Here is a 22,854-nt window from a genome sequence, read left to right as displayed (position 1 = left end):
ATGCTACTCCAAATGCCCAAAAATAGAGGTTGAGAGACATAGTATTGAAGTCTGTTGCAGTTTGAGATATCTTGGAGTAATAACTTCGAATCTACATTTGTGAAGAATATTAAGGAGGTTATGAATAAAGCCCACGCAACTGCAACCACCTTGTGCACTATTATTCCAAACGCAAACGGACCAAGACGGGCTAATTGTAAGCTTAGTACGCATGCCGCACCCATTTGTGCACGGAAAGTACGGTAAAGTAAATGTCTGATACAAAAATTAGGGGCGGTCTAAAGGCTTTGCACATTGAGAGTTATACGAGCCTGCTGCACGGTTTCAACGTCAGCTGCAACGTGCATTCTGGCTTGTATGTTATCTATCGAGCAGCTGCCTGGCGAGAAGATCTGCGCCAAGAAGGAAACAAGAACAGTGGAAAGAGGTAGGACGGACATCCTCAAAGTTACAATATATATCCGGCAGAGTATGCTAACGGAATCGCAGCAACGATGGGAAAACTTCACAAAAGGAACATGCTTCGTTATAAAGTTACACAAAAGTGACATTCGAACTTTTAATCTCATGTGACTACGGACAAGGTAGAATAGTATTGTGAGCATCAGCAACCTACACGACTCCATCTTGAGATAAGACGAAAGCGGTTCCGCAATGGAATGTTTTTTACCGCAGAGTGTGGCCACTGGTTAGCAGTGCACTGCTACTACGTTCAAAAAAAAAAAGGACATACGTACATAGATACAATCGTGCAAACATATATATAAGAATATTCGATTCTTACTTTAATTTATAAATATATATTTGCTACATTGATTGTTAGGGAATCAATTAAATTTTTGGCCCTAAAAAATGGTGGGAGTCTAATAAAACTCTTTTTATGTTACAACGTTCAAACTCTGTCTTTCTCTTTCTCTCCGTCTGTCTTTTCTTGCAATAATCTCTTGTAAAGCCATATATACAACTTTTGTATGTGTTATAAAGATGTATATACTTACGTACTAGTCTTTCCGTGTCTCTCTTTCTTTCTGTCTCTGTCTCTCTCTCTCTCTCTCTCTCTTTCTCTCGCTCTCTTTTTTGCGGCATATGATTCTCTTCATCTTGTTGGCGCGCTTTAAGTTACGCTCCTTGTTTACCATACCCTTGCTTACGTACACAAATGTATTTTCCCTCCAAGTGTGCATTCGTTTTTATTCATTTATTTTTTTTTATTTGCATCCAAACGAGTGCAATAAAATGCATGCATTGAAAAACTTTTTTTTTGCGTTATATGCATATACAACGCATGTTACGTATCAGTATTTGTAGTTAGTATACTATGTGTGTTATTTGTTTGTGTGTGTTTGTGTGTGTTTGTGTAAATGTAACTTACACTATTGCAGATATTTTGTAAACAATACGCTTGACCTAAATTGCATAGCACGTTAGCAGTTTGCGCGTAAGTATGTGTACAGTATATATATATATATATATATATATATATATATATATGCCGATGTATTCATTTGCAGTTTTTATTCTTTAGTTTAAAACGTGAAATATTTATGCATGAGATATATTCCAAATATACACAAATATAATATATATGTATATATATGTAGATGTATGTATGCGATGTTTTATGTAGTTATATATCCTATTATTACTGCTACTGCTGTCGTTATTGTTGTTGTTGCTATTAGAATTGCGTTGCAATTATTTACTCTCAGCAGTCTTTTCTTCCCTCGTCAAAGCAACACAAGGGTTCATACATTTATTGCAAAGCAAAAGAGGAACCATCAACTATGGCGATTGCAAGCTCTAAAAAAATGCTCTCATTTAACTCAACTGAGCTAATTTATATATAAAAACCATGTATCGGTTTTGCCGGCCTTCCCAAATTTAAGTTATTTAATTATTTTTCTTGTTGCCCCCCATTGACTCTGGACACACCTATCGTTCATCTAAACTTAGCCGTTAAGTTCTCTGGTCATCCGCTCATCATGAAATGTATCCAAAACAACGAATACTTTAAGAGAAGTGCATCATAACAAACTGCAGTAGTAGTTAAAAGCGAAATTTTCAAAAAGCGGGCGTGGTTCATTAAATGTTTGAAATCGGGATTTTATATCGCATGGATTGCTATAAAAATTTATTTAAAAATTGCGCTTAACTTTTCAAATTCTTTCTTGGCTAAATCAAATTATAATGCGATGGATTTGTGCATTTTTCGGATAAAGGCAATCATTCCAATAGTCGAAAAGAAAATTTATGAGAGAAAGGATAAAATCGTGGATAAAAAATTCGAAGAAAAACAAGAAGTAAGAACATTATTGTCGATTAAGGCCGACCATTAGATATCCTACACCACTTCGCCGAATATAGTCAATCAGTCATTTTTGTGATAGTACACCAAGAATTATACTTTATTTTTATATAAAGGGACATACCTTCTTGAAAGTCCTCACATTGCACGATACTTAAAAACATTAACTAACATGACAACCGGATTTAGCAAACTTGAAGAGATTTCATTATATTCCAGCTTCTTCCATCATAGGAAAATTGCCTTTCCCCTCTTGCTTTTGATATGATTGATTCTAAAAAATAGATCTGTGTGATCCAAATTCCCTACGATTAATTTTTACAAAAGGCGCTACAAAAGGCGAATATAATTTTCACTGAATATATATTCTTATATGATCGGAACAATTACATACTGACTTAAATGTTATTTTTCCGCTACGAAACCTTGAAATAATTCTAAGTAAAAATATTCTCCAAAACTTCATGAATGTGTCGCAACAGTTGATTAATTAATCTATGTTGAGATTATGTCCGATCTTCGTCGTCACAAAGGGTGGCCGCTTTTTGATTAAGCTTTTTTTTATATATTTATTTCTATGCAGGCGGTATGATTCTTCATCTTATAAAAATATAACGAGAAAATAAAGCGATCTCTATCCTCGTACTGAATGCCAAGAGGATTTCTCTAAAACTCCGTCTATTAAAAGGAGATTAAAACTTAACGATGTCTATCCTTTTATGACTTAACGCCCCCTTTGTCCATTTCAAATAACAGTATGCCTTATAAATTTAGATAGGATATCGTCGACCTTATATCTTGAATAGCGCAGAGCAGTGTACCTAATCGATCCAAAATTTATCATTTGAATCATTTGAAAAGTCACTGCAATTATGTGAATAAATGAATAAAAATTTTAGAATCTTACTTAATTATACAATTCAATTATTATATAAAATAAATTGTAATAGTTTTTCGAAAAATTTTGGTTTTCTTCTTCTATCACTAACATACAAATAATTTAACTTGATTTTTACTTAACTATTTACAGCTGTGAGAGCAGATCGGATGCGTGGCGGTAGGAACAAATTCGGACCGATGTACAAAAGAGATCGAGCGCGAAAACTGCAAGTAATGCGACAACGACAAATAGCCCTGCAAGCATTAAGAACCTCAATGGGTTCAGGAGACATGAAACCGACACCTCTATCGCCAGGCTATCAACAAGCATACACAAACATGAATATCAAACAAGAAATACAAATACCTCAGGTAAATGCAACGATTGATGCCACATCAGTGGCGGCTGACCATCTCATCTCATTATTGCAGCATTGAGAAGTGAGAATTGAAAAGTGAGAAGTCAGATTTTCCGTCCATTAATTCAACATTTTCACAGTAAAAAAAAAAAAATTGTCTCAGAAAATTGATTTATAAAAAGTATAAATTAATTGATTTCTATACTATGCACTTTAGAAAGGGGACTTAATCCGCTTATGTTAATTTTCTTTTCTTATTTTAGCGAGTTGAGTGGAATAGCCAGATCGGCATGGTTGGGGTAATATCAATATCAATAATATCTATCAAGTCAGTAAACTTAACATGCAACGAGTTTATAATCGTGAACTATACATATAAGATATAGGACGGCAACTCTGGCTTCATGTTATATCAGTCAACATGTCTCCGAATTAATTTGACGTTTTTTTGCGCAATTGCGCTTATAACGCTATATAATATTCACGATTGATCCTTTTTCAATGAATATTATACGATGGTCATCTTAAAATCGAAAAATCATTTCGTTGCTATCCATTCGACTGATAGCCGGCTTGACATATCGCATGAAAAAATCCTTTTTATTTCGCCTAAACGATTCGAACACGTTACGGTTTGTGGTCAAAAGTGAGGTAACGCCTCTCACTCACTTCTCATGGATTGGAATGTTCATGCCAACTGGTGGATGGATGGGCTGTCTTTTGACAGCTATTAGCTATTTCCTGCAATTTCATTATTCTGACTTCCAAAGCGATGCTGCGCCTTTTTAGTCATTGACATTGTTTAAAATTAGCAAAGCACCGACCGTCAAAACTCGTCATAACATCATCTTTTAAGTCAACGCTGACGTTAAACGAATGTCACTAAAACAAGCTACTGTAACTTAAAAACTAATTATCATATCTAGAAAGATATATGGGTCGGTTCAGCTGTATTGCTATTTATATAGCGGATCGGACTGATGTGTTTTTTTTTTTTTTGTTTTTTTTTGTTATGATAATGATATTATTTGTGATCCGTAATTTATCCGTTACTTGCTCACATATCATAATTGCATGGGTATACTTTAATTAGTAATGCGTGATACTTTTGTTATTAAATTAAATAAAAAATAATTAAACTAAGTAGAACTCCTAGCAACTGCCAAATTCAACTCCTTATCGACCCGAAATATATCTATATAACTTTTGCAAAATTGCTTAAAAATGTCAAAATTTTGCTTCATGAATAAAAGCATTTATACCGATAATGTAAAAAAAGAAAAAAAAGCGACAATTGAGTGCAAGAAGTAAAATAGTAAATATATTGAAAATAATGTTGAATTTATTCTCCTTTTTTTTTTTTTTTTTTTTTTTTTTTTTTGAATTTTAATAATCCCCTTACCATACCTTGATTAAACATCGCGATCTAATATGCAAAACATTTGCGCTTATGTTTGCGCTTTTGCCTGAGCGTCTATTCCGGTATATTCTTGAATTTACATAAAATTGTTGCATATCTTTTCAAAAAAAAAAAAAAATATATATATATATATATATAAATAAAAAGAATAACTGATTACTTAAATCTTACTTTTTACGACTTATTTCATATTCATATTCCGAACAATAGCGCATTCGATTGGACAATGGTCTTAAATTAATCTCGGGGACAAAACTTTATTTCAGTTATATGAAAATATTTTTTCATACTCTCAACTTTCTGTTAATTCTTTTCAATGAAATTGATTCATATACTCAGAAACGAATCCCTCATTGAATGCCCAGAAATAAAAATTGCACAAAATAACATTAATTACGCTTTAAAGGCGAAATATATTATTTAAAATTATTATTATTATTATTATAAATTTAGCCAGAGAATAAATTCTAAGACTAAAGTCTTAAAGCGCTAGCATCTAAGGCTTTCGGCTTAATTAAAAACTCTACCGCACTTGAGATTTGAACCCACAACCATTGAGTTGCCAGTCGAGATTCCTCACCTTCGGCCACTCAGGCGGATATATTTAAAAGTATATTTTTACTTTTTAACACTTCAATTTTGGTCTAAATTTTTAATTTACTTTTTATACTCATAATCCATTGCTTTTTTTATATCATTTTCCTCGCATGAGATATCTAGGATAACTCTCATGTTTAGGTTCGCAAGCGATAAAAAAACTCATTGCGCAACATTATAACAGCATCGAAGTAAATGCAATCAATAATCAATTATTTCAAAGTTATGTTAAATACGTCAGATATAGATTTTATTAAAATTTCTCTTCTTTAGAAGAAGAAGAGGGACAGACAGATACATCATAAAATGAGTGGTTTAGGGGCATATGTTTGTTGCAGAATAATGCATAAGAATGCTTGTTTCTCTCATTAGAAGACTTCCTTGGGTCTTGGGTCTAACGATATGCTTAAATAGAACAAGTAAGAAAATCATATTCCACTTTGAGGACCAAACATTTCATACACACCCATCACCTTTATTCTATAAAGAAAGACTAAGCAAGTAAGAAAATTATATTGGGTCATGACTGAATGTTTTATACCCATCACCGACCCAAAAAGAAAAGGTAAAGAATCAAATTTTCATACGAACGCCGCTGATTTTTTTCTATTTTTGGAATAAAGGTGGAAATTCATACGGTGTCGTGTATGTGTAACAAGCAAAAAATATGAAAAGCAAACGGGTTTACAGTTTTTGTTGTACAGGCATGTGGATGTGGTGGGCATATCCTTTGACTGGTTTGGACCATTTTCAAATTCTTTTGCAACTTTTTAGGCGAACGGGAGAATGTTTACACACACAGATACTACACGATTGAGCAAATGGACAGAGTAGCAGACGGACATGCTTATGTGCATTGCGAAAGGTATTGAAAAGAAACTGAAATATTGGATAGGCGTAATCAATTTTTCAAACGCATTTTTGTACAAGTACTTCAAAATTTTGTAGATTTCTCTGCTGTAGTTTACAAATACTGAGCAAAAAACCAGTTTCGTATTCCGGAAACGGAAGTAGCGTATCTTTCGACCAATTTAACGCCTGGTTATTACCAATCAGCATGGAAGAATTTTCAATGTTTCTGGTAAATTTGAGGTTGACAGCTTCATTTTTGCGGATAGGAGAGCGCTTACAACAGACATAACGCATATGATGAGACGGACATGGTTAAATCGATTCCGATTTTGATGCTGATCAAGAATATATATACTTTGTATCCCTAGGTGATGGGTATAACAAGATAAAAAAACTAAACTTTCATACTTTGTTGTCTCGGATGGGATCGGTTGATCTTTTTCGTTTGCACAGAATATATATCTGGACAATTTTATCATATTTTGATTGTGTTTTATGGATTACGAGCAAAAAACCCAGAAAACGGAGATATTCTCAGTTAATGTTGCACAATAGGTATGTCCTCTGACACCCGTGAGCCCACTTTCAATATCAACTTGCGTGCAACGACTTTCAGTGTTTTTGCCAAATTTGAACGCAATATCTTCGGAAAAATGTTTACCATAAGACCAAGTCTTGGTAGAAAGAAAGAAAAAAGAAATAAATTTTAAAATGCAAGAGAGCGACTGCACAAATTGAAAATAACACTCGCACCTTACTCATCTTACTTGTATTTTAAAAATTATTTTTCTGAACGAGTTTAAGCTGAATATTGGGTTGAGTGCCAAATCAATCTTTACTAATCTAATCTAATCAAAAACTGGCCTCTGATTATCCAAAAAAATTTGTTAGCACTTGTAAATAAATCGAGAAGAAAAACAGAGCCATTGTAATTCTGACCTTCAAACTAATTGTTAACGATATTGATTTGTAGATGTACAGATTTGTGGATCGTGACAGAAACTTTTCGATGTTTTCTTCGATGTCCTAAACGGACTGACAGACGACGACATTAGGCAGGTATCTCTCTTGCGTTGAACGTCAGTATCTGAATGCAACGTGTGTAACCGCACGATGCCCGCTGAAATTCGGTTTATTTATGAGTGAACCGGCGCTCTCTAGAGAGTTACACAATACCTATAAGTTAGGGGCCTCACCCCCAGCCGGAGTACCAAATTAATTTAATGTGTATAGCCAACTAAGTCCACTGTGGGGAAAGTTGAAGCCTGTCAGCTTAGATTCTTCGCTGTCTAATTAATCGCTTTAGGAGTAATGAAAACCACAGCCATCGCGATACTACGCGAAATGCCGTATCCAGCGGTCAGGACTCATTACCAAACTACAAGATTCCATCAGTAACCACTTCCCCTACTTAGAGACATGCAGCAAGCGGAATCCCGACCCAGTGAAGCTTAAAGTTAGGCTATTAGGGCTTTAGCTTTACCTCACGCGACCGTAGTCACGCTTGCCTTTGGACATACCATACAACTCCGTGCAGCCAAGTCCAAAATATCCTTCCTCGGGATATATATACGTCAGCGGATAAAGCTGATATGGCCTGTTCCATGCTCTGGTCTACGCCTGCATCAACGTACATTACAACCTAACTGGTCCTGCTTCAACTTATTTGCTTTTCCTCCATCTTTTCGCAAAGACTAATGCGTTCTTTTATAAACCGAAGAAAATTTCTTCCAATGCACCCCTAAGCTATCTGTGAGAAAAACTTGTGGCCCAGTTATAAATAGTCATTGATAATGAAGCCTTAAACACTTCTTCGCGAAGGACGCACGTCTACGCCGTCCTCTTTAGGCATAGTTTATCACATACTTTATTCTATGACACTAGACATAAAAAGTATGTCACACATGATTTGTATACCCGCCACAAAGAAATAAATTGTATGTATGCTAATTTTGCCCAAACGCTTGCAACAGTCAAACGGAAGTCTTGATCATTATGAAATTCTAGATTCCTCGCAAATCCAACGACAGAAATTTTCTCGGATACTGTACAGCTGATCGTATAATATCTGAAAGGAAACGAAAAAAAAAGCCACAATCATCCAATGTTATATAACATTCCAAATTTTTTTTTTTTTTTTTTTTTTTTTTATTCATGCTCTACTTTATTTTGTCATTCGTTTTCATTTCAATACAATTGTGCAAAATATTTTATTCAAAGCAGTGTTCAACCTGAACAACAACACATTTTTCCCTATTTTCTGAGAGAGTATGAGTTCTGTGTTGAGAGAACACATCCTCATAGAGAAAGTAATGTGAAAACCCATAACGGCTTCTACTACTCGTACTACACTTTACAATTTTCGTAACTATTTTCTATAGGGGCGTTACGAATAAAAGAGATATTGTTTACAAGCCTCTCGCTCGTCGCTTTTATTACCCGTCCATTGCCGGATGTAAGTGATCAATTATTTCTTTTTATTTATTTTTTGCATTTCATTATATTATTGCGTATTAACTCATATTATTAACCAAATCCCAACAATCTCCTCGACTCCTTGCTGTATGCATGATTTCAACTACGATTCTCAGATCTGTCCAATTTCGAATATTACGCAGCCATGACATTTGCTTTCCGTCCATGTCTCCACGGTTTGCTGCTATTAAGTGCAGGAGTTCCCATTCCTTTCCACGTGACATCCTTACCATGTGACAGTTTTTCGTTGTTTAATAAACTTTAATAGGTCAAGCTGAGTGTTTATTCTTCTCAGGACTTTAAGCATTAGGTACGCGATGCTTTACAATTCTACTGTAACAGCACACCTCAAAGACTTTCAGTCTGTTGATTGTACTGATTTTTAATGACCGTAACTACAGATCCACAATAAGCGCATCGACCACACAAAGCATCTCATGAAACGAAACCGAAGGGACAACCTAATTGCCCGGCTTGCCAGAATTTTCTGGTAATTCTAGCCGTTTTTATTCTTCTTTTTATTTCTACGTCGCTACTGCAGACTGCGTATAATATGGATGCAAGGTATACAAACTTGAAAAGCTTTCCTAGTGGCATTCGCATATGGAGTTTGCGTTCGGCTTATCCTTACTGAAACCCAAAGGTGTTAATTTTAATCATTTACAGCGTGAAGTATTGTCTGTAGATCCAGCACGGTTTTATTGATGAATTGCCCATTGACCTTAATGCCTGTTTCGATTGTTTCAATAGCTTCTTGAAAGATTACCTCAGACAGGACGTTAAGCCGAAGAGAAGTCAAAATGGAGCCCTGATGATGCACTCTTCTGTTGATAGGAATATAATTTGTTCTGACATTATAATCACGCTTTCCGTCTGCTTCTCTCCAATATAAATTTTTGATACCGCGTGTATCTTTTCCGTTAAAAGTAAGACTTTTTAGGATATACATTAATTGATCATGCTGCGCTTTGGCGAACACGTTTTCGTAATCCTCGGAACGAAAGAAGACATCTTTACGCACATCACTACAGTTCTGGACTAGAACTTGAATGCAACATAATAAAACTTCTCTGGTGCTCATGGCTTTCCGCAAGTCACACTGAGTTGCGGCCAAGTGATAATTTGCTGAGTTATTCGTAGAAATATTTTCAGAACATTATTCATTAGGGACAACATTCTCTAATCCTGATATCTCCTGGCATTAATTTTCTTTGGCATTATGACCAACAATGATTGTAACCAGTCATCAGGATAAATGTCTGCATCGTAGAACCCATAAAATAGTTTATGCAGAATATCCAGATTATCATCACTTATCAATTTTATAATTTCTATCGGTATGTCATTGTTACCCATGACCTTGTTATTTTTGGCATTATTTATAGCTCTTCTTACTTCGTTTTTCGTAATGCCACGGGTGGCCACGTAAACTGATGGTAAATCATCATATGGAAAACCTATAGATCTAGTATCATCTGCATATAAGTGATAAACATAATCTTCAGATAGCTGGCTTTTTCCTTCTAACTTGATGACTATGTCGTTACGGTTACTCACCAGATCAGGTGGCATTGTTTTTCTTTGCAAACCTTTTCTTTAGTTCCGTGCGTAAGTTAAAGTTGTCAAGCAATGATTGCAACTTTTCTGTGTCTAATCATTGGTTTTTTATCCATATACGCATCTCATCAGTTATATCCACTGGTTTTTCGGCTTATTTCGTTTAAAACGAAATGTATTCTCAGCTAGATTTCTCAGTATTTCAGTTGTAGTTTCCCATCCGATGTATGTATCTTCAGTGTAAATGCTTGAATGTAGCCTATCGTTTATTTCAGTTACTAGACAGTTTTTCGTTTCACACTCTTTTAGTTTTTCCCCAATGATTTGTTGTCTCGAAAAGGTGGGCTTTTTACCAGGGTTGCCAATTTTATTTTAATCGTTGCCGCTAAAATATTACGATCTGAGGCGGTACATCTGCTCTGGGGAAGGTACTGCCATTTTTAATAGATGTTCCAAATCTTTTATTTATCAGAATGTAATCGATTTGATTTCGGATGACATTTTGACTGATTGCCTACGAGAATTTCCATGTTTATAACTGGCCTGAAGGAAGTTGAGAAAGGCGTTACAAATTTTTAAATCATGTTCAAGGCAGAATTGGACTATGCAATGCTCATCATGCTCATTCCTCAATCCTGACCCCAAATTGCCAACAATTTTAGGTACAGGTTCGTTCTCAATTTTAGCCCTTGAAAACCTCTATTATTAAGTTCAGACCATGTTTCTTTGTTAGCTTTTCAGTATTTCTGTCAACTCTGAATGTTTCAATTTTCTTCCTATCACTAACCGCGAATGCTTGAATAAGCAAGCAATGTTTTTTATAGACTTTGCATCAATTTTCACTAATAGGGCTCAATCGGGCTAGGAAACGAGATGTTCTTCAATGCATTTTTTCGTGTTCCTTAGAAATAATTGTATTGTTACCAGAATAGTACATCTTACAATCTCTAGCTTAAAATTGTCCAGAATTTGATTATCACGTTGCACTTACACCAAGGATATCAATGTTTAGTGGTTTTATATCCTGTGCCGGTATGCGAAATTTTCCTCCTTCATATAAGCTTCAAACTTTCCTCCTTGGCGATATTTAACGTATTTTTTATTTTACCTCCGGGCATTGAGTTTGACGCCCGGGACGTGTAATCATTGTTTTTTGCCTTCTGAAGCGTGTACGTTTACCTTACGCTTATGCCATTGGCCAATTACTTTGGCTCATCCACCTCTTACAAGAACAAAAAGGCGCCCTATGTAAGCTCGTGTGTTGCAGTGACCATTTCATTCTCCATTGTCACCTAATTACTCGAGACGCATTGATATTTGCATACCATTCAGGTTACTTTTCTGGATTGTCCTTAGCTTCAGTCCTTCCCTTCGACCTTATCGGCATGGTTAACCCTAGTAGGAGTTACGCTACCGCCGGGATCGCTCTTGCAGTCCTTACGCTTACTGAGCGTTTTCATCATGACAAAATGACAATCTGTGGTGAACGGACAAAACTTCTATATTGACTTTTAAATAAAATTATAATAATAAGTAATTTGCTAGAGGATCAGAACATTCTTCTTCTGCTAAACATTTTTGCTGCTTTTCTCATTTGGCATCTCGACTTTATAGGTAGGTAAAGGATGTCATCCAGTTACTGTTAATGACTAGAAAACTAAATGATGTTTGAATGACGTCATTCAAATCTTAAATGATTTTGGAATAATAAGGCCTATTTTATAAAAATATATTTACCTGAGTAATTTTCTATTTACAGGTATCCTCACTCACTCATTCGCCCGACTCATCGCCCAGCCCTATAGCCATTGCCTTAGGTCAGGTTAATGCACGCAGTGGTGTGATAGCACCGCCTATAAATGTAAACAGTGCCGCTGCTGGTGGTGGTCGCAGCAGGGGTGGTGGTGGTGGTGGTGGTGGTGGTGGCGGCGGCGGCGGCGGTGGTGGTGGTGGCGGCGGTGGCGGTAGCAGTGGGTGTGGAAGTAATGGCAATAACAACAATACCAGCAACAGTAATAACAGTAGTGACGGTATTAGCCGCTTGGGTAATACAGCCGGTGGTGGTAGTAATTGCCACGAATCAGGCCCGGGATCTCTACAGAACGCCAGCGATTCTAAACTGTGGTATAGTGCGAACATTGTTTTCCGATTTAACAAAAGACAAGTGTATGTTTGCTATAAAGGCTAACGCCTTCTCCGAAGGCAATGCATTTCAAAATTATTTTTCGCTTATCAATTCGTTTAGATAGTTAATACTTTTTCGAAATAATGCCTGCACGGATGAATTGTACACCTTTTAAGTAAGGAATACGTTTAAGTCGACATTGTTTCATTAGAATTATTCTTATCCTAATAAGAGATCGTTTTCGATTTGGTATAGCAATAATTCTTATGTTGAAAAAGAAAAAACGGAATTCCTTGGTTAAATGATGGGCAAACGTCGTGTACCCCATATTGCAAACAATACGCTAAACATATTTCCTAAAACGAATTATTTTTTTTTTTTTTTGTTCTTATCTCGTTCCTTATATGTATTTGGCGCTTTGACTTGATTCTTTACGATGGGTGTTTTAAGCTTTGACTCGGGCACACATCCTTCTAGTACCGCCGATTCCATATTAGAACCATTAAGGTAAACTATAAATTTTAATATATACAAATGAGTTCATTATGATACTTTATACTATATATATATATATATATATATATATATATATATATATATATTTTATTTTATTAAAAAAAAAAAACACAGGGTTTCACCGATGATCAGGGAATTTGTACAGTCAATAGATGACAGGGAATGGCAGTCGCAATTATTTGAGCTGCTAAGAAAACAAACGTACAATCAAGTGGAAGTGGATCTCTTCGAATTAATGTGTAAAGTTTTGGATCAAAATCTTTTCTCTCAAGTCGATTGGGCACGCAACACCGTGTTCTTTAAAGATTTAAAGGTAACTTTCTATATATATAGACAAATAAAAATAAAAATCTATATAAAATTACTCAATGAAATGTAAATAAAAGGGACTCATTAGATATATAATTTTCCTAATCTCGTAATACAAAACATATCAGCCATAATTTTTTTTTTCGATTTCAATTCTAGCTCCGTTTGCAATGCGAACATTCTCTTTCTAATAGCAGCTCAAATATTTCCTAAAAAATTCTTCAAAAAGTTCAGGGAAGAAGATCTTATGACTAATCATAATCATAGAGGGTATCGTCGTACTTGTCTTTAGTTGACTTTATTCTCGCACATCTTCACTATATATCGGGACCATCTGTAATGCGTATCATATGCAATTCTTGTAAAGACTTTAAGATCGCCTTAAAGTCATTGAATGCTTTTTTAATGTCATGGATCCTGGATTGAACCATGGATCCTTCAATAAAATGCTTGAAAGACATAAAATGTGTGTATTGTATGTTGGAAAATGTCTTTAGTAATTGGGCCCAATTTGCCCCAAATGACTGGATCACACAATGCGACAGGCAAAAAGTATGCCTACATATACACGCACACGCGATTTAAGACGTGCTCTAAAACAGTAATTATAATGAAATCCATTTAAAGAAAATCCATTGCACACATTGGTTCTCAAATGCATTCCGGCACTCGGGCCAGATAGAAGTCATTTAAACCCAAACAGCACAAATCCAAACTTTATTTTTAATAAAAATGTCCAATGTCCTCATGACCGTTACATGCGTTTTATATTAGTTTGCCGAAGAGTACTAAATAATAGGAGAGCCTGCGAATGTGATTTCTAGTGTGAAGTTAAGCAAGTTAATGAACATCCATGTATGTGCATCCACTATCCCCGTTGTAACTATGTAAAAATCACTTGATTTTTTCTTAATTGCGTGAGTATATTAGTAAGTAGTTCACTTGGAATCATCACTGCGAGACTTTGCTTACAAGCCCGCTTTTCGGTAGTGGGAATAAAAACTCATAAACTAATACAATATCATCCCTGATAGCATTGCGGCAAGTCTACATCACAGTGCAACTTCGCATTGTGCAATCGTCAACAACATTTACTTCTCAGCAAAGAATTCCTTCAAATTAAAACATATTTGTAATTGTCTCTCAATTCTTCTTCTTGCAATTCGCGGTTTACCTAAATACAACTTGTGACCCACTATAACTATATCAGCCTTGTGAATTGCTTGCAATGCAGAAATATGTACGTGACATCCATATCTAAGGCGTATACGTGGGATAACCATAAAGAACTTTTGGGTACATTTTCCTGCACACCCTTCGCCTATCGACTGATATCGCGACTTATGACCTCAAGAGATTTTGCGTAGAAGAGAAAATTTCCTTTTAATTTTTAGTTTTCAACCTTATTAGACTCAGTTGGAAAATTAGCAAAGTCATCCCTTAAGTCAGTCTATAGTTAATAATTTTACCATTTTTTCGAAATAATGGCTTTGAAAGTGTAGGAGTTTTCAGCACCGCGATCGAAGCTAGTATGTCCAACCACCATTTTGAACGCAACAGTTAAACAATATATCGCTTTCGTCATTCCTAAAGCGAAGAAGAGGTAATGATAGGGTTGAACACTCCGTAGAGTGGGTTTATTCGGCTATAGATAATAAATAATTGTATCTGGTTTCTCCAGTGCAGCTTAGATCCTTTGGTTTTGGTGGATTGCCTAACTCTTTGGCCGGTTACGCAAAATTAACCCGTGCGTCATCGGGCACCGTAGGGTACCCACGTTAGATTCTCAGAGAAATCTGTAAAGTTTTCAGTATGATTTTTAAATTTTTCATTGATAATATATGTGTCTCGTGTTTCGAAACTTATAAAAAGTTGAATAACGATTGCGCCCACAATTATATTAAAACTGTATAGTCTGAAATACATAAGCATTGTTTTTAATTCGAACAATTATCTGTATAGTGCTGGCCAACTCGCGATTTGAATGAAACACATGCGATATATATTGAGAGAATTAATTTTCTTTCCATCTACACAAGCTAATGGTGAGAGGCATTGAAAGATTCGCCTAAGCCCAACTATACCAACGACTTACATGTCTTTTTTTTTTTTTTTTTTTTTTTTTTTTTTTTTTTTTTTTTTTTATTTACCAGTTTTCCTTCCTTCTTAGCTAGTTTGTGCATTTATTTTATAGTATAGTGTGCAATCGGATTGCATAAGAATATGAATGGATCTTCGATCTGTCTTCTTACATTCAAATACTTTGGCCATTTAACATAAACACATAACGTAACATGACGCATATCGTTATAAATAACGTAATAGACGTTGAAAAAAATACTATATTTAAAACATATGTAACTTCTCTCTTGTCTAAACTTGATTTTTTTTTAGTAATTGATCGCAATTTGCAAAAATTTTTTTAACTTTTACGATAAATCAAATTCACAAGTGAAAAAGTCCAGAAAAGGAATAACAAAATCAATAAATAAAATTTTTGAAGGGTTTTTATTTTAGATCTAATGTCATCTACGCGTTGAATTATTCAATGTACAAACGTGTGAACAAACGTACATACATGCATACATGCATATATATGTACATGCATGCATGCATATATGCTTGTTCAATATTAAAGTTCAAAAAAGGCAAGAGAGGAACAACAATTTAGTGTTAAGTTAAAACATGTTTTGGACCCTAGTTAGTGTGGACACCACCCATATATTTATATATTATATATATAGTATATATAGTATATATGCATAGTAGTTAGCCCTATCGTGAATATCACTTTCTCAATTGTTTTATTTTAGTTGTTGTTTTTTTATTGTTTTTCTTGTGTTTTGTTTAGTATCATTTCGCGTTTTTAATTTTGATTTTGTTTGGCGTCTGACCTACTTAGCAACCAAAGCTGAACCAAAGCATATGTACGCAACAACGCGGTCAATACAACGACAACAAAAACAACAACAACAACAACAACACGTTTACAAAGCTGATTCAACGATGACAACAGCAGTCACACATATAAACTGTTTTTTTTTTTTTTTTTCTCTTCTTATGCCCACCATCAGGAAACATATTAGCTTTGTCGTTCCACCTGTGCCGGCTGTTTAAATACCATACGAATATCCTATAATATGCAATACAAGTTTAATTAGTATAAAATTCAATATCCACTTGTCCACATGTCCGTCTGCCATTAGATCTAACGAGAAAGAAAAGTACCTACGAATCGAAAGAAGTATGAATCTATTCTAAATATTCATATGATATATCGGTAGATCGGTAAGCAATTTTTTTTTTTTTTTTTTTTTTTTTTGCTTATAATACCGGGCATCGATACTACTACAATATATCGATTTTTTTTTTTTTTAGCCTTATGCTACTGCACTAATATTACGAACGAAGAAATTCGAGTTCATTCGAAATCTTTACATCTTGAAAAAGTAAATTGAAAAGACTTGACTTTTTCGGACATAGTGAAGTCTTAAGTGAAAAGCATAAAAATATTCGCCTTAAACCGACTGTGAAGCAACTCTTTTGATTTTTATTTTTCCAGTGCACACCATTATGGTTATTGCTATTATATATATATATATATATATATCGTGACGCAACAGTAGCTTTACCTCGGGTAAAGCTGCGATGAGCCAGTCATATTATTATTATTTTTATTTATATTTTTTTTTAAAGTTCGCTGTATATTTTCTATATTTTTAGTTTGAATATACACTACAATTATGTTTGTGCTTGTCCCGAAAAAAAAAAAACTAGTTTTAAAAGCCAAAATATAAGAAAACAAACACACATACACACACACATGCATGCGCGCGCGCACAACCATATAAACTTGTCTTCTCTTTTTCCAAGCATTAAAGAAAAAATTCTCTTTACTTAATTATAAGAAAACATTTAAGAGACAACTAAATTTGTTGCTTCTGTCGACTTACCTCAATTTACTTATACCTAGAGAATTAAGCGTATTAAGTTTATCATTTTGTTTGCATCACATTAATATACAAGCAACGCTCTTAATCATCATCTTTGCAAGCGAAATTATTTCAATCAAATTCGCGATAATTTGTTAACCGTGTCCGTGCATGAAGAAAAGAAATAGTTTAGAAATAGTTTCGATATTTTTCTACCACGAGAAATACTCATCACATTGCCTATCCATGCAGCTTGATTGCATGAAAGCGAATCCTTCAATATCGATCGCATATCGCATACATATGTAAAAAAAATATTTTTATACTAATCGTTAAGAGCAAACCAAATAATTTAGTTAGTAATCCTTTTCTTTAGGTTTCAAAAACAAAGGCTTCATCCAATGTGTGGTTAGTGATTTGAATTCTTAACCTTAAGAAAAATGATATTAAGCAATACATAATATAGTTTGTGCGTGTAGTTGAAGTTTTGGCATATGAGTAATCCGATAAGAAGATATCACTACATTGACTCCACTTATTCATATCTCCTTTGATGAAGATCTCGATTTAACAGATCTAAAAGACCGTTTGTGCGACAAGTATAAAAAAAAAGAAAAAACCCTATCGCGTCTCTTGCCTAAGGAAGTGTTCGCTGCAATTTAAATGTCTTGCACTTACACTTGTCTCAATACTAAATAACTATTTGTCGAAATCCCTGACGATCTGTATGAAATTAATTATTGTCTTGGACATGAGACGTGAAGACGAAAAACATGTAGTCTCAATGCATTGCTTTCTTCTAATTTCGCAAAGGCGAAAAATAAGTCGCGAATTTACAAAAGGATGCAATAAGCGAGAAGGAAAGACAGAGAGAGAGAGAGAGAGAGCGAGAGATAAGGTATAGTAGTCAGCCAATCATTATCAATGACGATCCATACCAGGATTTAATCGCAAAGACGACAAAAGAGTCGCGAATTTACAAAGGGACGTAATTAGCGAGTGAGAGAGAGAGAGAGAGAGAGAGAGAGTGAGAGAGAGTGTCTGACGAAAGTGATTAATGCAATTTCGTTATGAAGATTTCAATATGATTTTCGGCCGGTCGGCCAATCATTAACAATGACGACTCACACCAGGATTTAATCGATTATGACTCACGTTTAATGATACATATTCACCTTTGGACTATTATTAAATATGATGAAAATCGTTGAGTTTTTTTAAAAAAAAAAAAAAAAAAAAAAATGTTTATGTTGTGAAATTACTTGAAGGAACTTTCAAGCTTTCAAAATATTAGAAAACACTCGATAAACTCGATGGATACTTAATATCGACTCGCGCTTAGACATCAAACAAAGAAATCATGAAATGAAGAAAATCTTATGAAATTAAATGAAATTTTCTTATTTATTAAAGTGATTTTAATGAAATTTTAATGACATTAAAACATTTATTTATTATATTAATAATGAAATCAAGTTAGTTTTTAATGCAACTTGATTAGATACGTTTAAATTCAATAGACCGGATGACGTGACTGATCAAATTTCTAGATAAATTCGATATTTTAATTAAATTTATTTCCTTTTATTTTGATTGTTGTGTGACATTTTTCTTCCATCAGGTAGACGATCAAATGAAATTGTTACAACATTCATGGTCTGATATGTTGGTATTGGACCATTTGCATCAGCGTATACACAATAACCTGCCCGACGAAACTCAACTCCAGAATGGGCAATTCTTTAACTTATTGAGTCTAGGATTGTTGGGTGTACCGGAGTTGGGCGACTACTTCAATGAATTACAGAATAAATTGCAAGATTTAAAATTCGATATGGGCGACTACGTGTGTATGAAATTTCTAATATTATTAAATCCAAGTAAGTCATAAAATAAATATTTTACATGAAATATAATAATACGAAGATAAGAAAGAAGAAAGTATAAGCGTAAAAGAAAAAACTTTCATAAATTAATGATAATACGATATTTTCATTTCGTTTTCCAGATGTACGTGGTATTATCAATAAAAAGACCGTTTTGCAGGGACACGAAAATGTACAAGCTGCTTTATTGGATTACACTTTAACGTGTTATCCCTCCGTAACGGTAATTAAATTACAAAGTTTAATTGTTTTGTTACAATTAAAAAATATACATTCGGACTTTGCCATTCCTTGCATAATAACAACAATAGAAACTCCCTAACGATATATCTTTGTATATATATGTATATATATAAAGATAGTCTTGATCAACATAAAAAATCAAAATCGATTTAATTTATCGTTCGTTTCTCTTCTAGATGCTTATTCTGATCTTAATGGCCTATATATGATATAAAAATTTGATATAAAGATTTTTGGTAAAAAAAAAAATTTTCTAAAAAAATTGATAAAAATGATGATGATCTGAAAATATTTAATCTTACTTTTTTATAATATTGAAAATTCTCCGCGGTTTTCTCTCCGGGAGAGTAGTGTTAATGCCTATATATCGAGCAACACTCATCGGATTATCTCAAACGAATATGTGACATTTCTGCTTGTATTTCTTGTGAAGACAGCTTTTTCGAATTCTTCACTCGTGTAAAAAGTTCGCACTAAATGAACATCAAACACATGATAGTTTGCAATCATTTAAAAAGAGCAGTCTACAAAAGAAGCGAGAAAACCCCCGAAGACTTTTCAATATGAACCCTTAAAGTAATGGTTTTGGAAGATTGCCTTCGAAGGTTGTCCAAATGCAAAATTAATATCAATTGAATTGAAATCGATTGGCCTAAGCGAATTAACAATGTGGCTTATATATCCAAATAATTGAATGCGATAATTATTTGCGATATCTATATATATCTAAGTTGTTTGCAAAAGTTTTGATCCCTTTTTCACTTCAAAAACACATTTATTGCGAAAATTTTGGTTCAATTAATATTAAGCAAAACAGTGATAAGCAAGCCCTATCTAGTGAATACGCTGGAGTACTGCAACAGTGTATCTTGAACAACTCTTGCACCAAGTGGCCAAAAAAAATGGCATTTTTAAACCATTCGTGTCACTACTTTTAAGCCGTTGCTAAAAGTAAAGCTGATTTTCTCTCTAAAAAAAGTCAAGTTTCCAGTGACCATTCGTTGCAGCTAGCTTTATAGCATGTCTGATGGCAAATAGTTCAATAAAAGCGGAACAGATTTTCTCAAGCACTCCAACTTTATGTAATGTTTCAGATAGATGCTTCACTACTAAGTAGCTAGATGCCCGACCGATCCATCAGTGGCATGTATATCCATGTAGCCATTGTTATAATAAAGAGCAAAGCGTTTCTTAACTTAAAATCATCATAGAAGAAAGATTTACATTCCGCTTGCGAATGAACGAATTATCTTAACATTAAGAAGATCTATATCCATACGAATAGTATGCAAATCTCGCGTAACATATCTTTTAGCGCATATTTTATGAAAACGATTTAACTTGTAATGAACGCGACTATTACTACAACTACTACTGCTACTACTATTACTACTATTGCTACTGTTACTACTATTACTATTGCTATTACTATTACTGCTACTGCTACTACTATTACTATTACTACTACTGCTACTGCTACTGCTATTACTAGTGCCACTTCTACTGCTTCTATTGCTACTATTACTAGTGCTATTACCACTACTATTACTGCTACTACTAGACAAAGCATTACGACTGAGAGATACAATAAAGATCTCCTAATTTCTTCCGTAAAACCAACTTCCACTGTCTTCTACTTGGGCAATATACTCGTTAATCCATAGCAACTTATGACGAATACAACTTCAGATTGGACAGTATACTTTTTAGGAAACGTTAAATTGCTACATTTGCAGTTATAACTTAACAAACAATCTCGTAATTCATTGAGAAGAGAATAAGAAAAAATGAAATAAAACTTTGAAGTGCAAAAGTGTACAGAGTGGTTAGTTGATGCATCTTAACATTATTCAGATAATTTTAAATAATAAAAATAAAATTTATCTGATTAGCCTTTGGGATAGAGGTATATACATTTAGCAAGACTTTCGCCGAGATGATGACAATCTTTCTTCAATTGCTATAAACGTCGCAATTTCATCCAAGCCATGGTAACTTATGAAAACAAAACTGTTAACTGGATCTTCGCGATGATCATTCATTTACATTATTGCATCCGTTATATCAAAAGTCAATTTTGTGAGGAGATTTTACGATCGTATGCAATCTCCTTCATATCATATCATATCATATCATATAATATCGAATTCAGTTGAGTTTGTCTGCTATCCCAGCTAACAGTTTACATCAATATCTATCAAACGTTGTAAATTGTAAGAAGGAAACGATTTTTTTTTTTCTTTTACTCTATCACGCCCACATTCAAATTTAACCTGTAACCGTCAATCCAAGTTTAGGCATTCCATTAAAATTTCTTGACTCCGTAGCTGTTTGGATTCACATATACTCATAGACCTGTAGTCTTATGTTGATTAAGAATACATATATATATAAGATCAATATTTCATATTTCTATATGTTGCTAATGAAAGGGCAAATTTTAGTAGTATACCGCCATGTTTTGGGTGGTGAGTGCAGTCGATTGATACATCATTACTGAAGTGCAGGGTGCACGTATTTTTAGTGTTTTTGAAAATTCTCACATATATTTTAGTACATATATCAATATTGATATTTACATTTCCTTTATAATATTTTTATTGCGATTTATTTCAGGATAAATTTAGGAGGCTGTTAAACATACTACCTGACATACATGCTATGGCGGAGCGCGGTGAAGAACACTTGTATTCAAAGCATTGCGCTGGTAGTGCACCTACGCAAACGTTACTCATGGAAATGTTACATGCAAAACGGAAAGTGTAAAATATACCAACAATTACATGCACACATACACGAATATACACACACATATACATACATATATACACTATACATACATACAAAAACACAAACATATACATACATACATACACATATACATTTGTAGTGCTTATGGGTAAATATCAACAAAGCAAGGAAAAGAAAAAAACACTCACTCTCTCAGCAAAAATGAACAGGAAATGAAAAAATTGAGGAATGCAAAAAAAAAGAAAAAAAAAAAAAAAGAGGAGGCAAAAAATAAACACACACGTTCACACAACTAACCTACAATCACCACCTATAACAAAGGAAAACATAAGCGAGAAACCATTGAGCAAAACAAATGGAAAATAAAAACAGAACGAAGAAGAAGGAGAAGAAAAAGAGTAACGGAAACACTAGTATAAAAACGAAGCAAACAGCTCTTAGCAAAAATAATAAACAAATAGAAACAAATATATATATATATATATTTTTTGGAAATACATGTTCAAGAAACAAAGAAATAAATAAGAAAAAAGATTAACAAAAAGTTTAAGAAAAAAAAACAAAAAAAAAAAAAAATATATATATATATAAAGAAAAAAGCATATATTTAAGCACTTTTTTAGACTAACCTATCAACAAGGAAAAATG

General features: G+C 34.0%; 1 protein-coding gene across 2 annotated transcripts in view; it reads left to right on the top strand.

Moving 5' to 3' along the window:
- The window catches only part of LOC119644373 (nuclear hormone receptor FTZ-F1-like), a 53,263-nt gene extending 30,718 nt beyond the window's left edge, over positions 1-22,545 (top strand). Inside the window, exons 2-8 of one of the 2 annotated variants that reach the window (XM_038043917.1) lie at positions 3,336-3,556; positions 12,204-12,568; positions 13,020-13,076; positions 13,200-13,398; positions 18,948-19,206; positions 19,335-19,435; positions 22,072-22,545. In XM_038043917.1, the coding sequence (XP_037899845.1) occupies positions 3,336-3,556; positions 12,204-12,568; positions 13,020-13,076; positions 13,200-13,398; positions 18,948-19,206; positions 19,335-19,435; positions 22,072-22,221 (1,352 nt within the window). In that variant the 3' untranslated portion in view covers positions 22,222-22,545. Of the gene's footprint in view, positions 1-3,335; positions 3,557-12,203; positions 12,611-13,019; positions 13,077-13,199; positions 13,399-18,947; positions 19,207-19,334; positions 19,436-22,071 lie in introns of both variants that reach the window. The other variant, XM_038043916.1, reaches the window with a different exon arrangement.
- Positions 22,546-22,854: the final 309 nt, after the last annotated feature.

This window comes from Glossina fuscipes, unplaced genomic scaffold (assembly GCF_014805625.2).
Source record: "Glossina fuscipes isolate IAEA_lab_2018 unplaced genomic scaffold, Yale_Gfus_2 114345, whole genome shotgun sequence".
Lineage (NCBI taxonomy): Eukaryota > Metazoa > Arthropoda > Insecta > Diptera > Glossinidae > Glossina > Glossina fuscipes.
Note: the sequence above shows the minus strand (reverse complement) of the source record. Positions and strands in the feature narration are given on the sequence as shown.